Source organism: Moschus berezovskii, chromosome 11 (genome assembly GCF_049115385.1).
Source record: "Moschus berezovskii isolate FMDL1 chromosome 11, NW_MosBer_1.0, whole genome shotgun sequence".
In the NCBI taxonomy this organism is placed as follows: Eukaryota; Metazoa; Chordata; class Mammalia; order Artiodactyla; family Moschidae; genus Moschus; species Moschus berezovskii.
Window position 1 is genome coordinate 43,594,917 of NC_142470.1, and position 20,086 is coordinate 43,615,002.

The window sequence follows — 20,086 nt, forward strand, 5'->3', positions numbered from 1 at the left end:
TCAAATCTTAGTTCTAAAGTGAACTTTTTGAGGAGACTGGAAGTAATAACTGTTTCAAGCACCTGGAAATCTGTTGCTTCCAGATGAGGAAAAGGGGCCCAGAAATGTGGGGTTTGGCCACAACGACTGTGTCTGTGCTGCTTCCCTGGTGGCTCAGTCAGTAAAGAATCTGCCTGCAATGCAGGAGACACAGGTTTGATCCTTGGGTTAGGAAGAGCCTCTGGAGAAGGGCATGGCAGCCCACTCCAGTATTCTTGCCTGGAGAATTCCATGGACAGAGGAGCCTGGCAGGCCATAGTCCTTGGAGTCACAAAGAGTAGGACACGACTGAGTGACTAAACTATTGCTACCGTATCTGTGCTACTGGCCATGACCAGGGTTTTCCAGAATGCGCTTTGCATAGTATTAATTGATGGGGGGCCAGAGAGAGGAGGTGAAAGGAAGGAGGCAATGATTATGAGAGGTACTTTGCACTGGGTAGATAAAAGTCTACCCCCATTTCCTTCCTGTTAGACTTCCCTGAGACTCTAATATGCTGCAAGGGAGGCTCAGGCAGTGATGCCCTAACTCGCTGGACCACACAGCTGGGCCGTAAGGTATGTTGTGGGGACTTGGGTGTCACCAAATACTCTCAGGGAAATACCCTAGGCTGTCTCTAACCAGGTTAGAGCCCTTGCAGAACACTTGACTTCTTCCAATTCAAAACTCAGCTACTTTCATGCAAATACAAGTGAATTTAAATATCATTGGCTTCAAACCTGTTTTGAGGGCTACTTAAAAAGGGAAGAAAGGATGACCCCTGCAGACACTTAGTTCCTTTCAAGTTCTCTTGAATGCCTTGGGAAGTTTCTTTATGTCCTCCACTGTTTGATTTAGGAATGCTGCTTGAGGGTTTTCAACAATGAGACTCCTAACCTTACAGGCAAACTTTACGATTAAATAAGTGTAACTAACACAGGGTTATGTTATCCAGTGAGGAAAAAAGATGTTTCCTACAAAGTCAATGCATAGGAACTTTCAAATGTGCTTATATTGCACAAACCGAAACAAACACTGTCATGAGTTGATTTTGGTTTTGTTGTTTTGATTCACTGTCAAGTTCAACTTGACAGATCTTCAAATTAATTCAACACATATACATGCACAAAACTTGCAAAATCTCTGGCTCCCATTTGAGCTGGCCCTCAAGCCTCTCACCAGAACAGCTGCACTAGGCTGCTATTTGCAATTGCAACATACCATTTGGCTTAATAATCCTTGGCACCCTTTATATTGAGATAATTTAGTAGCCTATTAAAATGCCCACCACTCCTACTTTCTAAAGGTGTTTATTTGGTTCTAGCCAAATCTTTCAACATTAAGATGTTGAAAAAACCCCATCTCTGAGGTGTTGCCCACAGCATCAATCCTGAAGAATCTCTTTGATTAGAAAAGTACTGAATTGTGAAGGTCACCAGGCAACAGTCCCCTTCCTCTAAAATAGTTTCTGCTGGATACTCCTTCATTTGGAATGGGTTTTGATAAGCACTTGAGAGATCATTTCATACTTTTTATTCATATATTCACTTCTTTTAAACCATAGTTTTTTTTTTTTTTAAGTGATCAGTTCTTTTCAACTAAATCAAATAATGTATATTTCATCCTGTCATGGAAAACTGAAGGCAGACTGGTAGTATAAATGGCCGTGTGGTAAAACCTGCTAGATACACTTTTAAACAATTTTTGTATAGGACTTGATGCATCTAAAGATTCAGAAGCATAAGAGGAATCTGTTTCCAGGACCTCTTTAAACCGAGCCTGGCCCTCCACCCTCTCCATTGCTTTTTTCCTGGTATTTCCATTTCATATGAAAACATTTAACCCAGGTCCTAACCCTCAACTGTCCCATGAGTATGTGAATTACAGATCCTTGCACATCTGAAATACTCAGCCTGCAGCTTTTTTTGGTTTTGCTTTGTTTTGTTTATCCTACACAACTTCCTTCCTTCCTTCCTACCCCTGACTCCCCAGGGCTTTGAGAGATAGGCTAACCACTAATCACGTCCTCCTGCAGTCTTCCTGCAGCAGTCAGGGAGACCAAGAGCCAGACTCCTCCCTCTGCTCCGGGCCAAAGGGAGATGAAAACAGCAATGGCCACCTTAAACAGCACTGCAGGGATCTCTGGGAGACATCCTTGAATGCAGGGAGCAATCGAATTTAATTGACATACAGCAGCCCTGAATAGGAGCAGAGTCATGGTCTCCAGAAGGCAACATCTCTTCTATGGTTTAGCCTCCACAGACGGCTGGCCTCCCATTAGGCCGTTCCCCCATGGATGACAGTCACTCTGAGAGCTTGCTCATGCACTCGCCACGCTCCCGAGCATTCCACACAGGGCAAGTTCTCAGCAGATTTAAGTGATTCAAATGTTTCCCCTCCCCAAGTGTTCTTTTCAAGGGCCATCTGGATTCCAGGGGCCACTGCTAACCATAATGACGGACATTCTTTCCATTTCTTGCCTTCCTGTTGGGAGTGGAGATTTTGAAAACTCCATGGATGAATTTGTCAAGTTCTGATCTAAATTCAGGGCCAGAATGAACACCTGCTAGGCAAAGACTCCCCCCTTCCCACCCCCCCAAAAAAGTTTGAACTGGATAAATCCTCAAAGTGTGTGTGACAAGCCCCTCCGGATCTAAATGCCTTTGCCCAGCCGACCACTCATTCACTTATTCACTCCCAGTCTCCACTTAATTTTCTTCATGGGAATGGTTTGCTATAAACAGAAGAACAAGTTCTTATGGAGCACTTCATATCAAAGCACTTTTTAAATGGCACTTGGGATGTCAACCGCTCCGTCAGGGCTGGGGCACTTTACTCATCGGCCTGGGTTAAATAAAGGCACACAAGAGACAAGTGCTTTTTCCCAAGGTCTCTGAGGGGTGGGGTCATCAAGGCTTGGAGAGACAGACTGACTTGATGACCACCACGCAGAAGTGCTGCAGGGTGGTGCTGAAGCCAAGGTCGTGCAGTCAGAGAGATGCTTGGGTTCAGCTGTACCTCTGAGTTTCCTAGCTCTGAGCTCCTGTTCCGGTGACTTTATCTGTTATGTTTTCCTGTCTACAAAGTGAAGGTAATAAATCTGACTTAAATTACAAGAGAATGCTGGTAAAGTGCCTGAGGGACCGCGCCTGGTTCCTAGTGTGCGCTGAGGAAAGGGTGATGACCGTTTGTGTCGCCGCTTCATCCGAGTTGCTGATGCTTCCTGTGTGACTCCATTAATGAACGTAGGGCCTAAAGACCCCTGTCGGCTCAGCTCACAGAAAGCCAAAGAACTTGAAAATTTCAAAGGACACTTATTTAAAATACATTCTTAGAGATTTCCCTGGTAGTCCAGTGGCTAAGACTCCATGCTTCTAATGCAGAGGGCAGAGGTTCAATCCCTGGTACTGGAACTAAAATCCTGCATACCGCACAGTGTGGCCCCAAAATTTAAGAGATGTATTCTTGTTCTCTGAAAGGCCGCAAACCATGATCCTTTTCCAAAAGGGTGATTTCAAACAAATGGCATTTGAAACAGATGAGACTGGCAACGCTTTCCTTTGTAAGTAAAATTAAGGTATTATAATAATAAAGGAAGCCAGGTTTCTCAAGGCATATAGTAGGGAGAGGAGAAAGACAGATTAATCAGGAATTCAAGAGTCCCTGTTGGCAAAGTTCTAGACTAGACAGACCTTATCTTCCTTCAGTTAGAAAACTCCCAATTAAATGAAATCTTTGGGGGGAAAAAATGCCCAGATTTTTATCATTGAGGGTGTAGCTTAATTCTGAACAAAACTTCCCAGGTTTCTGATTCATGTTTTTTCAAGTGCAAACGTGCCCTTCTGAGAGGGTCACCTCAGTTTCTGGAAGGAGGGCCAGGTATCTGTGCCATCATTAGCTCCCCAAGAGGGTCTCAGGCACCCAAAAGTTTGAAAGCACCAGCCTGAATGTCGCCAGAAAGGCTAGGAGAGGAAGAGTGGAGGTGCGTGGAAGGGAACACCTCGGAGACTTGGAATTCTCTCTTGGTCTGAATGGAATCATTTTACACCGACACTGTCACAAATCCAGGAGATCTGGGGTAAAAGGTTTCCTCATTTCTCCTCGTAAATCAGCATGGATGTTCTTGGCCAACCCTCTCCTTGCAGGGTGGGCATCTGTGAGTTAAAACGAGGGGCTTATCTCCTCTTTTGTCTCCTAACCCTGTCCTACCTTTTGCAGATGTAACTCTTTCCCTGTCTGCTTCACAACTAATTGTTCCATCAGACAACCTCCGAGCCTGAAGAAAACAGGATATATTCTTGGAAGTAATTACTGTACTAAAACTGAGTGGGGAAAGGCCCCAGCTTTTGAATAAAATCAGCTAGTGAAGCAGCACTTAGTTTCATTTGGCAGTTAACAAAGCTTGAGTTCTAAGAGTTTAAGGTGTCACTTCACAGAATGTGGGAACAGCAAAGGTTTTTTTGTGATTGGGACAGTATTCAAAAGTTTTCCAGTCTCAATGATTTGACGGCAGACATGGAGGGCCATAAATCGAAGCCTCTCTAGACTCTAAACACATGGGAATTTCATTACATAAATCTTTCCTGTCATATATTTGTTCAAAAGACCCACAAATGCAACAAAACAGAACTTTCATTTAGAAAGCTCAAGGAAGACTCTTATTTTTTTAAAAAGACCTTGCAGAGTTCCACTGGATGACACCACAAATCTTGGCTTCTTTTGAATGGGATGAACAGAAACATGTTTAAAGCCTAAGGCTGCTACGTATATAAAATGGAAAACAAAGATAATTTTCAGCCAACTCTTTTCTGAGAATAGAATTATTCAAAACTTAAAAAAACAGACAACCATGAAATTGTCACACCATTTTAAAAGAATAGTAGCATAAAGTCGTAAGACTGTTTTCCAAGCACCGCCTCCACTAGTGTTCAAGAAAAGGCAAATAGCAAATCCACATTGTGAACAGCAAGCACTCTGCTTTGGGGAACCCTGTAATTTTGCAATCAGTTTTTACGTCCCAAGAAAATGTACTGACAGCAGTCATTAAAATGACTACTGCACATTTATAAACGAACACTTCCACTTTTGGACAACCTTTGGGTCAACACTGGGAACAAACAAGGCTTCTAAACATCTGATATGCATTTTTAGCTAACTGTACTATCAGACATGGTAAAGGTTGAATGATATTTGCTGTATGCTCTCGGGTGAAATGGAAATTTTAAGAGAAGCTATCATGGTGAAAACAGTAGGAATGAGATATGCAGGCAAACAAGAAAACGCATCCAGCATCAACCACACACTCTCCGTCCACAGAAAAGGCAAAAACTTACAAATATGGGCTATGTAAGAATTAGGTTCAGAAGATAAGAGTCACCTCCTACACACCCAGAGGGTCCACCAAACTCCTTAGAGACGGTTCCTGCGCTGAAAACTAACCACCTGCTCACCTGAAGCTGGTTACTTTTTTCTCTGGTTCATGGTACCCACCATTAAGTTGGTTACTTAATTCTGATCTAGAGTAGCTACAAGGCCTCCTGTCTCCTCTCCATTCAAATCTCTGGCTAAAACTGTTCTCGCCAAAAACAGCAAATCCAAGAGTATGTTTTTGTTTCTCTCTCTAGTAGCTATCAACTAACATATTAAAATTTCGCAAACTTCCAAATTTTGTAACGAACTGAGCTTATATTTGAAAATCAAAACCCAAAACAACTATATATAGGACTTCCCTGGTAGCTCAGGTGGTGAAGAATCCACCTGCAATGCAGGAGACCCCGGTTCGATTCCTGGGTTGGGAAGATCCCCTGGAGAAGGGATAGGCTCCCCACTCCAGTATTCTGGCCTGGAGAATTTCATGGACTGTGTAGCTGGTCTCTACATTGCCTCCACCTTCCCTTGTATGTTAGTTGCGTGGAACTTGAAACGGATTTCTTCTTCAGAGTAAAACTAAGTCTGTGGTAGGTGGGCTCCTTGACTGGACTGCAAATCATTTCAATCCATCGAGCTGCTGTACTAACTTGAGTTCAGGGAGCTGGGAACCACGCAAATCAGAAGCCAAGGAGAAAACATCTCTAAAAACACTAATTCTGGAATAAGCACTGGATATTTGACCACTTCCAGCACCCAAGTCACATCTGTCTACTTAGGCCCCAAGAAAGCAAGCTTACCCTCATGACTTCTTTACTTCTCAGGAGCCTGCCTGTTTTCACCAATAGACTCAGGCCCAACTTACAGACCTTCCCTCCACTTAAATCACAAAGAGCTGCTAATCTTCATTAGGCATCTGTTTGAGTTACTGGACTCCTTTTTAACTCTCACAAATGTGTAAATGTGCTTTAACCGGCCCAGAAGTATTTGCATTTTGAGCGAATCATATTATCACCACCTAAATTGAGGATATGTTTGGGGCATTGGGGTGGAGGGCAGCTGGTTTCTAGGGCTTGTTCGCTTCTGAACCTGTTTGCGGAAAGCGCTAGAACTTTTCAGAAAAGCAAAGGGCATGCAGGTGTGGGCCCCGGGGAGTTAAATATCCTGTTAATATCCTACAACAGGGGAGCGAGAGCTTTGCAGGGCTCAGAACCACCAGCACAGCTGGGAAACAAATACTCAAACCCCAGAGTCAAATTTAGTATGTCAGAGTGGGGCCCAGAAAGCTGTACTTTTAAGTACTCCATGTGATTCTGACTTCAGAAAGACAACGAGGGGCAAATAATTTGAGTATTTAAAAATTTTAGGTAAATACACCCTTTTCTACAGGACACTTAAACATTAAATTCCACCTAAGCTGCTAGGTAAAAACAAGGAAAACGGCTTCCCTAACTGGTTAAGATCCTTTGAATTGTACCTAGACAATAGTTTTAGGTTCTAAACCTAAACCTTGTCAATAGTTATTAAATTTAACTAATGCCAGACGCTTTCACATGTAGATAGATCTAAGAAAACATATACAAGCACACACACACATTTGGAAGTATATCGAAGATTTCATATTAAGGGGTCAAATGTGTATTAACTTATTTTCAATATTTGAACCTCAGTTAAGGTCCAAATTTGTTTTTTAATTTTTATTTTATATTGGAGTATAATTGATTAACAATGTTATATTAGTTTCAGACATACAGCAAAGCAATTCAGTTATACATATACAGCTTATCTATTTCAAATTCTTTTCCCATTTAGGTTAATACAGAATATTGAGCAGCCGGCCCTGTGCAATCCAGGAGGTCCTCGTTGGTTATCTATTTTAAACAAAGCAGTATGAACATGTCAATCTCAGATTCTCAATCTATCCTGCCTCCTCCCTCTTCCCCCCAGCCCCTGTAACCCTAAGTTGCCCTCAGAGTCCGTGAGTCCGTTTCTGTTTTGTAAATAAGTTCACTTGTATCTTTTTAAAAGATTCTACATATAAATGATATCATATGATAGCCACATAGCTACAAATGAAGGTCCAAATTTCTTAACACTTCAAACACTAAGACGGCATGAAATATGAAAACATAAAAAGTTAATAGAACTAATTCTCACTCAGGAAATCCTTCGATTGTATTTCCCATAGACAGGAAATTTCTTGTGCAGGATAGACCTATAATAAAAATTCCAACAACCCCTAGACATCAAGGTACTCATTTAACAAAAAAGATCAAATTAAAATGTTAACCTTTAGTTGGTATTAATACCTTTACATTTGAATATTTGTCATTACTTTTTTATGCATGGAGTTCTTACTCTTGAGAGTTGGGGCCCTGTTTCAAACCTCTGTTCAAGGAAGTACAAAGCAGCTGACTAGTTTCCTTTTTACTAATCTTTAAAAAAAAAAAAGCACTCAACAGGTAAAAGCTCAACTTGATGTTAATGGCAAAAAGCAGTGTTCTCAGGGGTCTACCTTAGCCTTGAAAACTGTACCTTATCCTTGTGATTGGTTTCTGCACATCCCAAACCTTTCTAGTTCATGCAAGCCTTGTTAAAATACTCTCTTAATTCGTCTATTTCAAGGGAAATTATTTGCAGAGTCCTTTCCAGTCTTTCCTTTTTCCTCTAGTGGGTAGGAGGAGTTGAGTGTAGGTATGAGAAAGACAGGCCAGGAACTCTGTTCTGCCCAAGGGAAGAGAAAGAGGATCTGGATTCCCCCTACAGTTAGATGGGGCTTCCCTAGTGGCTCAGATGGTAAAGAATTTGCCTGTAATGCAGACCAGGTTTGATCCCTGGGTCAGGAAGATTTCTGAATGGCACTCCTGTACTCTTGCCTTGAGAATTCCATAGACAGAGGAGCCTCGCAGGCTACAGTACACAGGGTCACAAAGAGTCAGACTGAGTGACTAACACTTTCACTTTAAACCAGTTAAGATATTTTACATCTGCGCATAACAAAAATTGAGATACAGTGCTAAAGCTGAAACTCCAATACTCTGGCCACCTCATGCGACGAGTTGACTCACTGGAAAAGACTCTGATGCTGGGAGGGATTGGGGGAGGGAGGAGAAGGGGACGACAGAGAATGAGATGGCTGGATGGCATCACCGACTCGATGGACATGAGTTTGAGTGAACTCCGGGAGTTGGTGACAGACAGGGAGGCCTGGCGTGCTGTGATTCATTGGATCACAAAGAGTCGGACATGACTGAACGACTGAACTGAACTGAAGTATAAGATTTATTTTTTTGTCATTGCTACAGTGAAGATGATTTAAACGAAAATATAATAGCTTCTTTTTCCTTAACTTTGTATGTTATTTAACCAATGAAGAGCAAGATGCTTAAGGACGCTTTTAAAACGTTAAGTTTAATGTGAAAAAAAAATCACTGGAACTTACATTTGGCCCTCTAAAAAACGGGTTCCACATCTGAGCATTCAATCAACTGCAGATTGAAAATATTCAGGAAAAAAAATTCCAGAAAAATCCAACAAGCAAAACTTGAGTTTGCCGCATGCCCTAGCAACTGTTTATACAGCCTTCACATTATCAGACAAAATCTAGGAATGATTTACAGAACACAGGAGGATGTGTGTAGGTTACACATAAATAGCATGCCGTTTTATATAAGGGGCTCTGGTGGCCTTGGATTTTGGTATCCTTGGGGGAACACGTGGGTAGTGTCCTGGAACCAATTCCCTGCTGATGCTAAGAGCTGCCTTATTTACATCCCAATTCTACTTTTATTCTATAGCTAAAGTTACTGCAATATGGTGGGGTTAAAAAGCCCATAATTTGGCCTTTACAAAGTACTTAACACTTTCCCAGGTCCTTCTCCCACCTCCTCCACTTACCTCGGGTGTAGCATTCTCAGTCTTCTAATAGTTCAGGAAATTTTAACTGGAGGAAAAAAGTGATCCTACAAATACCCAGGTACTGTGGGTGGTTGGACAAGTCCAAGGTTAGACAGCATGTTAAATATTGAGATAAAATCAATCCTTGAGTTTCTGGTTCACTTTTAGTTGGGTACCCTCCTCAAAGATTCTAAAATGAGCAGTAATCACTACATTCAATTATACAAAGTTTGCGGGTGGAAAATAAACTGAAGAGCCTGAGACACCCATTGTATCCACAATGACACCTAATACAGGGCCTGAGATTTTCTTCCTCTGTGACACGGAGAGAGCGGTCACGTGACAATTTAGGTGACCAAGAAGAGACTGCATATGAGACACCAGAGGATGTCCTGGGAATTCTGGCAGTGAAGGGGAGCCATGAGATTCTAGCATTCAAGTTCATGGAGAACGAAAAACAAAAATACCTGCATCTACTCCTCAAAGGCTAGTATAAAAGTAAGAAAGGGTTGGCTTAATAAATTTTCATCTGTTCATATAGGTCTCTCAAGGATTTCTAACACTGACAAAGCCTCCTTAAATCTTCCAGGAGACAAAACAGTCTCCTAAAGGGAAAAATGTCTCTAATAGAGTTTTAACTGTGACGTGCTCTTACTCTGTTTTTTTCTTATGCATTTAAAATCATTTAAGAAATAAAGAACATACCAAAAGGTAAATTCTTTTTTTGTCAAATAATTTGACAGTGAACTGAACCTGGCCTAACAACTAGCATAAAGTTGTCAATCTGTCCTGTGTTAGCGAAAATGAAAATATGAATAAAAATAAGAAAATGAAACCAAAGAGAAATACTATTGAGAGGAAAAACAAAGATAAAATTCAACTGTACTTTGAAAAATGTGATTCTTTCCCTCAATCAAAAAAGAAGTGTATTTATGTTAAAATCAGAATGTTTGACTTTGCATTGATCTCTCAAAATACCTTCCAGATATTGGTGACAGTGCTCAGAACTATGTAAAAGTTAACATCCAATACCATTTTAAGGAAAAAAGTTCAAATGTAGGACTTATTTCAAAGAAACTCTTCTCGAAGGTCAAGGCATTGGCAATTCTAATTTTAAAAGAAAAGAATTTTAAACATCATTGGGAATTTAAGTGACAATGGTTTTCAAGAGCTATAAATCACATCTCTTTTAAAACAGAAAACATTTTCATTTCTGAAGGGCTCATACCTGACAACGCCAATTAATGATACCTCCCCACCCCACCCCCAAATCACTATACTAAATGCATTATTTCACCTTAGAATAGGAAAATTTTAAAATGTAATTTAAAAATTACACTCTATATATTAATACATTTTAACTGTCATGTTTGATAACAAAATTACAAAATTAAAACCAAATTCTACATTCAAGGAACAAATGTCTTCATTGTTTTATTTAAGAGTCTATTCCATTCTTTGTTGTTTTCTATATTTTAAAATCATGATCAAAGGTCAGGAGTCAACCCATTTACCTGAAATAAACAAATGGTAGATACCAGTTCTCCATTTATGTCCTTTAACAACTCAGTATTCAGTCTCGGGGGATTGGTAAGTACATAATTCAGGAACATTTTAGAATTCCAAAGAGACTCTGACACCCACGTCCCTAAAATCTTACAGACATTATTCATAGGCTTATTCACGTGTACTGAAGCATGTCCAGCATGCAGGCAAACTTCTTTTATTTGTTCAAATTGAGGTAAAAGAGACAAAAAATACATAATATTAACAGAAGTGATACAACCTCTCATTACTTTATTTTTCAATTTAGAAGGAATTCAAGTCTGGGTACTATTTGATATTTTTTTTCAAATACCAAGCAATAACGACAGGATTCATAAATATAATTTTCTGACAGGAAAGTCTGCTAACATTTACAAAATACCAACAACTTTTCTTTCAAGCCTAAGATGGCTAAGATTTAGTAGTTATGATTAGTTTTTTCAGTACAAATACATACTTAAATCTTGATTTTGGGGGGCCAACATTTAAAATAGTCATATTTTACTCCACTTCCAGGTTTTAAATCAAAACATACCAACAAAAAAAAAATTAGTGAAAATTACCTAACTGGCAGAGAGTCCCATATTTCAATGTTATTTTTAACCCAATAATTATAACCTACTGCCAGTAATTATTTATATGTATCTACTTGTTTTTATTAAATAAGCACTGGTCGGTTATATAAAAGAATTTTTCAAGAATGGTACTTGGCACTGGGTTACCTTAATGCTTCTGGTATAAAAAGAAGCACTTAGAAAAAATACCAGCTCTTAAGCACTTTTTGTCTGAAATTTGAATTTCCAAAAGCATTTTTTCAATGTTACTTTTCCACTGATAGATTCTAGGGAATCTAATCCCAGCTGACAAGGTTAATTTTAAAAAACAAATAAAAAAATCCCCAAACCACATAATAATGGGACACGACCCTGCTTTTTACACCATATGGAAACAGTTCCAAGCAGACCAAAAGTGGAAGAAAACCTGCCAAATCAAAGTATTGTAAATAAAGTTCATCTCCCGTACCCTAGAGCAGAAAAGCTCAAAAATAAAAAAATGAATATCAAAAGACTACCCCTGTCCTCCACACAAAAACCCACCCAAACAGTTTAGTTCTGGGCCTACCATTTCCCTAAAATGTTAATACCAGAAGCTTTAAGGTACTTAGAGCTGCAGCAGTAACTGTAGAAAGCACCACACTACAGAGGAAACTCCACAAAGGGTTCAGCAGCCGCCCACCCAGTCCTGACCACCCCCACCCCAGTAATATGTAAAAGCTCCTGTTAAAGTTTTTTTCTTATGCTAATAAAGGCATACCACCTAGTGTGCTAAAGACTAAAACTAGCAGCATTAGAGCAGTAAAGTGAAAATAGGAAGCCTACAGGAATGATCTAAACGCCTACTTAGAAGAAACAAAGCAGCAGACAGGACCCTTGCCCTCTCCCTGTGTTCGCAGGGAAGTGGTAGAATTAAACAGTCAGATTTACCCACATTAACACAAATTTAACACAACTTCCGCAAGACACTAGAATAAAACCTGACCTTTCCAGTCAAAGGGCACAGACAGACAGGCCTCTTCCAGGTCCTGAAGTTGAATGAGTTCAAAGATTGGCAGTAATGGAAAAAAAGAAAGCATAGTAGGGCGTGATGGGAACCAGCTTCACAGTTTATCGAACCGTCACCCCGAGTTTCTCCAGCACACGAACACCCTTTTCTTGGTATTCCTGTCGGGTCATCCAGAAGTTGTCTTTGTCCTTCATGATGTCTGCTAAAACTGCACCTCCCAGGAAAACCATGTGCTTCCTGCGGGGGGGGTCTTCAATGCGGATCTTGAATTTCTAAAGGAAAAAAGAGGAGACAGTAAAATGTCACAGGTGCATGGTGTTTTCTATCTTACGAAAATGATTTTTTCTTAAATTCTCACAAAGGTCCTGTGATGTATACATGTGAAGTAGAGAGAGACCTTGTGTAACTTGTCCAACTCAGTCAGAAGATCGCAAGTCCATCCCAGTGTGTTTAGAACACTCCCTACTTACACCGGTGGCCCCATTGTTAACTGCACCCCTTGTCACTCTCAAAAGCATCCTGATATGAACAATGAATTCCACGGTCACCCTACTAAAAGCCCAAGTACCAGAGCCCTGACTGTGACAGGTGTCTCACTGATGGGCAAATCATCCAGCCAGCTATCAAGTGAAGAGTTGGGATAAGAGGACTTCTCCTTTCTTCAAGGTCTAATGCCCTTATGATCATAGTCCCAGGCAACAAAGTAAGATTTAAGTTCTCATTAGCAAAGCTCACTTTCATCTCAAATTCAAACGAATGTTTGAATAAACAAGGCCAAATATGGTCAAGATAAATTATGAAGATGTTGGAAAAAATGAACACAGTAAGCAAATTTAAAGACAAGCAGGAAAAGCTTTACACTCTGTAGCCACTCTTAGCTGTCTAACAAGGAGAGAACTCCTTCTGTACGGTAAGTCAACACATGAAAGGGAAACCTTAAAATGAAGTTTTATTTACAAAGTCACAAATCGTGCAAAAAGACTCAAAATAACTATGTCATCTTAACTGTCTTTATGTCACATACATGAACTGTAGGATCTGTCATAATATACGACATAGAAAAACACCTGTTTACTCATTAATTCTGAGGCTAACCTACTGTTCTAACTGTTCTAGTTACTTTTTCACTCTTAGGCAGAGGTCAGCAAACTTTTTCTACAGGGATCAGAGGGTAAATACTTGAAGCTCTGCGGGGTCTACTCTGGCAATAGCTAAAGGCAGCCAGAGACAGTGTATGACAACAGGTAACATATTAGGTGACAAGAGAGTCCGCTTGGCCATGTTCCCAAAAACTTCATTAGTAAAACAGCCAGGTCTGGTCTGAAGCTGTGTTCTGGCTACCCTGCTCCTGGGGAAACCTGGCTAGCCCTTGAGGACACCACTGACCCTGCAGTTTTTGCAATGGGCTGCTGTTTCTCACTACTGCCATTCCAGAGACCCTCAGAAACTCGCCCCTCTGGGCCATTCCAACCACCACTCTCTGGGCCCCTGGTGTCTACAGAGCCCCACGAGGAGGAATTCTCCTCAGACCTGCTCTGTGGCGTGTGCGCACTCTCTCCACCATGTCCTGACATCATCCTCAGTGACCCTGTCCTGCTCTGCCCTGCGTGGCAGAACCCCATTTCAGGTGATCAGCTCTCTGCTCTGCCCCTGCCCTCAAGTAACTGAGCGCGGGGTGAGAAAAACTCAATATCCACTTTAAGCTTTACCTCAACTGAGCCCCTAAGAGATGCTCAGCAACCCCATGACATTTCTCTTCTCTCTTCCACTCTCTAAGACACCACTTCACACCTCCTCATTTATTTTACAAACATCCACCAGCTCGTCCCTCCTCTGAGAGACTCTTCACCCATCCTTTCCTCCTCCCCTTCCTCACCACATCAGACTTAATGATCCTTTAAACAAATCAGATACTACCTTCTCTGCTCAAGATCCTCCCAAGACTTTCTATCTCAATAGAAGGAAAGCCAAAATCTTTACCACGGCTGAACAAGACTTGCATCCTGACTACCTTCCTCTTTTTTTGGTGGTACCATGTGGCATGTGGGATTAGTTCCCCCACCAGGGCTCAAACCCACACCCCCTGCAGTGGAAGTGTGGAGTCTCAACTACTGGATCGCCAGGGAAGTCCCCTGACTACCTTTCTGCGCTCACCTCCCAGTCCCCTCCCTTGCTTACTCTGCTCCAGCCACTCCTACACACTCAGGACTGTTACTGCCTGGAAGATTCTTCCCCCAAGAGAGTCAGGCTCCTCATTCCCTTCAGTCTTGGTTCAAAGGTTATCTCACTGGGCTCCTTCTCTGACCACTCTACATGAAGGAGCACACCATCTCCCCCAGTCTCTATCACTTTTGAGCCCCTAACCTGACTTTTCCTCATAGTGCTTATCACTAACCAAAGTATTATTCACAGACTAAAAGCAGAGATTTTTAGTTTTGTTCACCACTGTTTTGTTTCTCCCAGCACCTAGACAAGTGTTTGGCACATAGAAGGAGTTCAAGAACTATCTGCTGAATAATCACCTAAGACTGATTTTAAATTATATGTATAACTCAATAAAATCAGACAGATGAGTGAAGTACTTAGACAACATGCCTCCTTTAAGTCTTTCAATCTGTTTAATGTATGAGTCCATACATTAAATTTAATTTCAATAATTTGAGTCACAAATGAAAGATGTAATATAGTGTCTCCAATATATAAAGCCCTCTGTAAGATGCAATTTCATTATCTAAAACAACTGATGAAAGTTGGCGATATTTTTTTTAAACAAAATGTTTTATTTTATACTGCTTTTCTTTTTTTAAATAAAAATTTATTTATTTTAATTGGAGGCTAATTACTTTACAATATTGTAGTGGTTTTGCCTGACTCCACCACGGGTGTACATGTGAACCTCAGAGATTAACTCAGAATTAGACTACTCCTAGTTGAGCACCTAGTCTGTACAGTGTACTCCACACAGCCCAGGGTTTGTAGAGAAAAATCAATGTCAAATAACCATCGACTGTTACACCCTAGTTTAAAAATTTCTTTCCACTCTATGTATCAACGACTATCATTTAAAGTCTGTTTTAAGAGCTATGATTGTTGACACGGATGCAAAAGAACTGGAGACTATCTGATCGGGGAGATAAAAGACAGATGCAAGAAACGGCCAGAAAATAATTTTAAATCAGAAATACAGAACAGTCCAAGAGTAGCACCGAACGTTGATGACATATTAAAAAAAAAAAAAAAAAAAACCCAACAGGCCTCTCTCCACAGTACAGTAGGTTCTTCCCACCCACATACAGGCATCCTGGTTCCAGGCTATTTGTTACAGATGAACCAAAACATTTGTCACTGGACCCAGCTGCCTCAGTTCACTGAGTAGAAAGGTGAGCTGGCACTGGGACCGCTGAGACAGAGCTCATCTTGAATCATTTACTTCTTCCTACTTCTTCAGGGCTGCACTAGACTGCATTAGACATTTGTTTAGGAAGACTTCTTGCTCCCTCTGGTGGTTGTCAAGATTCACAAGCTATTTTACAGGGTTTTAACAGCATGTTAACCATTGGAGTACTGAGTGATACTTACAGAAAGTTTTTCCACATCACCCTTCAATACTCGTTCTAAGTAAAGCTGTTTAAGCTCTCGTTCCAACCGGGATGGCAGACCAGGGTACATAGTAGACCCTCCAGAAAGCACAATGTGCTTATAGAACTCAGATCTAGGAAGACACAATAGGTATTCATTAGGGGTTTCAGATTAGGAAAACAGTATCTCAAGGGTTGCTTTTATTTACATTAGCCTCAGGTGGCTGCTGGGAGAATTAAATAAAACTCAACATGTAAACCGCAGGGTTGAATGCTTGCTGCTGCTGCTGCTGCTAAGTCACTTCAGTCGTGTCCGACTCTGTGCGACCCCATAGACGGCAGCCTACCAGGCTCCCCTGTCCCTGGGATTCTCCAGGCAAGAACACTGGAGTGGGTTGCCATTTCCTTCTCCAATGTGTGAAAGTGAAAAGTGAAAGTGAAGTTGCTCAGTTGTGTCCGACTCATAGCGATCCCATGGACTGCAGCCTACCAGGCTCCTCCATCCATGGGATTTTCTAGGCAAGAGTACTGGAGTGGCTTGCCATTGAATGCTTGCTATTACTACTATAAACAGACAATAAACTCTTTATATATAAAATATTATCATTTTGATGACAATACTCCTAAAACACATAACACATTTTCTTGCAAATGTAACTAAGTCTTAATAATGACTAGTTCACATTACAAAGGAGTGGTATTTGGGCTGTGCTGTAATAGTGCTTCCATGGAGCCACTTAGATGTGGTTGTCTACTATAATAAACCATATTCCACCATGACTCCACTTCTAGCTTTTGCATTTTTCCATTTGCTTTTTGTAGTTTTCCCTTTTGTTCCTCTGCTTTGAGGCCGCTGGCTAATATTTTTGGTTAGATTGATGTGCTTGCTTCTAATAGCAGTCCTCTCTTTCTTCCTTAAATATGCTGTTGGTCATGATACCAGATAATCAAATCTAAAATAAGAGCATATGGAGTAAAAGTATTAACAGTACAATCTAAGTGAGGGTCGGAGGAGCTTTTTTAGTAAAGCTCAGGAGCTAAGCTGTATCCATTCTGGCTTCATTCAAACTCACTTCCAGGTTTTACTTCCTTTCAGTTTCTCAAGGGCTCAGGCTATTGTAATTCTAGCTTCTAGAAGTTCTGTATTGTATTTAATTGCAGATGCATGCATGAATGTAACATAAACTAAGCAGCTGAAGTATAGCTACATGTGGCATATGCCCATGAGCATTTACATGTATGCTTTCAATACACTGAACACGCAGAGCAAAACCTGAGGGCTGCGACTTTCCAGTGCTATCCATGCGGAAAGGGTACTGAAGCTGACTCCAATGCTTCAGCATCACCAAAACGTCAATCACCACCGACAGGTATGCACTGTTATACATAATCTTGCTATTAATGATCACTACATCCCAGGACAAAAGCATCTACCCAATCCCCACTATGAGAACTTATCATAATTATGAAGTCTAGATTAGAGACTTCTGATCATCTTCCATTAGATTTAAAGCTTGTTCTAAGCCAACTGCTTAGAACAATTTAATTTTAATTAATTTTACTAATTACCATCATTGTCCTGTTCCCCAGCCTCCCACAAAAATTAGGTGGTTATTTCATTAGGATTAAATAAAGAAGTAAGCAAACACGTGCTTAACAAAATGTTTCTGAGTGACTTTCTCAACTTGGGTGAAGAGGAGAGCTTTCTGTGACTCAAACTCAAGGCTGCAATAGAAGATTATAAATCTTCTTATATAACTAAATAAAACCAAAATTTTGTGTGGCCAGAAACACCTGAAGAGACAAATGAAAAATTACAAAACATCTGCAAATGGATCACAGAGCTCAAATAAAAAGAACTTCTTTAAAAATTGAGAGGAAAAAAAAAATTACAAAAATTTTACAAATAACAGGCAAAAGCCACGAACATATAATTCACCAAGAAGAGATATAAAAATGGTCCATAGGGCTTTCCAGTTGGCTCCAGTGGTAAAGAACCTGCCTGCCAATGCAGGAGACATAAGAGACTTGGGTTCAATCCCTAGGTTGGGAAGACCCCCTGGAGGAGGCCATGATAACCCATTCCAGTATTTTTGCCTGGCGAATCCCAATGGACAGAGGAGTCGGAGGGGCTCCAGTCCAAACGGCTGCAAAGAGTTGGACTGGACTGAAGTCCAACTGAAGCGACTTAGCACACAACGCATAGGAAAATATATGCAACTTCAATCTTAAGAGAAATGCAAGTTAAAATTACATTGAGACATCGTTTCTCACTCATTAGACTGACATGCAAGGAAAATGCTGACAAACTCTGTGAACAGCTGTAGTGTCCTCAGACATGACTGAAGGAAGGAGAAAGGGTACAACCTTTACAGAAGGGAATTGAGCAATAACAAAACCACACGCATTTGCCTTCTGACCCAACTATTCCCCGCTCAGGCATTTTTTTCAGGACATATATCCCAACAATACAAAGATACAGTGTGCGCAAGGTTGTTAATTGCAGCATTATCTGTCAGCATAAATACTGGACCCTACCTAGACAACCAGGATTCACTGAAGAAGCCATTATATGTACACAATGGACAAAAGAACAACAGCAACACACAGAAAGTGGTATAAGACTGCTTAGGATATACTAAGAGAAAAAAACAAAGTTCCAAAGAGTATTTACAGGATGCTCCCTCTTGTGTAAGAAAATAAGAAATAGAGGGAGTAGCACTAAGGGGAAAGACCACGGGTGGGGAGAGTAACACCTCTGAGTGAGTGTCCTTTCTTTGTATAGTTCTGACAGCCTCTTAAACCGAAATTAAAGATGAGCTGGGACTATCCTGTGCCACAAAACAGAATGAAACAGACCGTGCGCAAAACAGGTGAGGGTGCAAAGAAGAGCCCCTGGAGAAGGAAACAACCCGCTCCAACGTTCTCGCCTGGAGAATCCCACCAACAGAGGAGCCTGGCGGGGGCTGCAGTCCATGGGGCCCCAGAGAGTCTGACATGGCTTAGAGACCGAACAACAACAAAGGACACAGAAGCCTGCCTGAAGGGGCTCAGGGGCCAAATAAGGAACAACTCAGCACCAAAACGAAACAAGGCAGAGAGAAAAAAGTTACCATCCACTGAAGAAAATCACAGGTCCATACTGATAATTAACAAAAACAAGGGAGAAGGAAAGGCAGTTCCTTACGCGAGAATGCCAACCAATAAATACCGAAGGAATGACAGAATTAGAAAAATCATCAATTGATGATAAAAGGGGTGGAAGTCAGAAACTGATGAAGAACAGGAGATTTACAAGGTCTCAAAAGTATTTTCGGGCTTGTCTAGTGGCTCAGACGGTAAAGAATCTGCCTGCAATGCAGGAGACTCCGGTTCATTCACTGGGTTGGGGAGATCTCTTGGAGAAGAGGATGGCTACCACTCCAGTATTCTTGCCTAGAGAATTCCATGGACAGAGGAGCTTGGCAGGCTACAGTCCCTGGGGTTGCAGAGAGCTGGACACTACTGAAAGTACTTTCCCACAAATTACTTATAAATCAGGAAAAAAAAAAGAAAACCTATACAATGGATGGAGAGGATGCTCAGAGGGCTCAAACAAACCTTGTGTGTACCCCAGGGACCCCACAGAGACTGAGACAGAACTGTGTTTGAGTGTCTCCTATGGAGGCACAGGTCGGCGGTGGTCTGCCACAGGGACAGGGGCTCCGGGTGTGGGTAAGGCATACGCCCTCTTGGAGGAGGTCGCCATTAAACCCACCGTAAAGCTGCCAGAACTTACATATGGCTGGGAAATAGACTCTTGGAGGGCACAACAGAACCTTGTGCACCAGAACCCAGGAGAAAGGAACAGTGACCCCACAGCAGACTTGCCTATGGGTGTCCAGGAGCCTCCAGTGAAGGCGTGGGCTGGTGGTGGCCTGCTGCCGGGTTTAGGACTCGGACTGTTAGCAGTACATGCATGGGATCTTTTGAGGGAGGTCACCATTATCTTCACTTCCACCACAGTTTCAGTTCAGTTCAGTTCAGTCACTCAGTCGTGTCCAACTCTCCACGACCCCATGAATCAGGCCTCCCTGTCCATCACCGACTCCCGGAGTTCACTCAAACTCATGTCCACA

At 41.3% G+C, this 20,086-nt stretch overlaps 1 protein-coding gene across 1 annotated transcript in view; it reads right to left on the bottom strand.

Annotated features, from left to right (window-relative positions):
* Nucleotides 1-10,984: 10,984 nt before the first annotated feature.
* Nucleotides 10,985-20,086, bottom strand: part of ACTR2 (actin related protein 2) — a 38,718-nt gene continuing 29,616 nt past the window's right edge. The window contains exons 8-9 of the mRNA XM_055399679.2: nt 15,970-16,102; nt 10,985-12,662 (exon numbers count right to left, since the gene is read on the bottom strand). Of these exons, the coding sequence (XP_055255654.1) occupies nt 12,492-12,662; nt 15,970-16,102 (304 nt within the window). The 3' untranslated portion in view covers nt 10,985-12,491. The remainder of the gene's footprint in view (nt 12,663-15,969; nt 16,103-20,086) is intronic.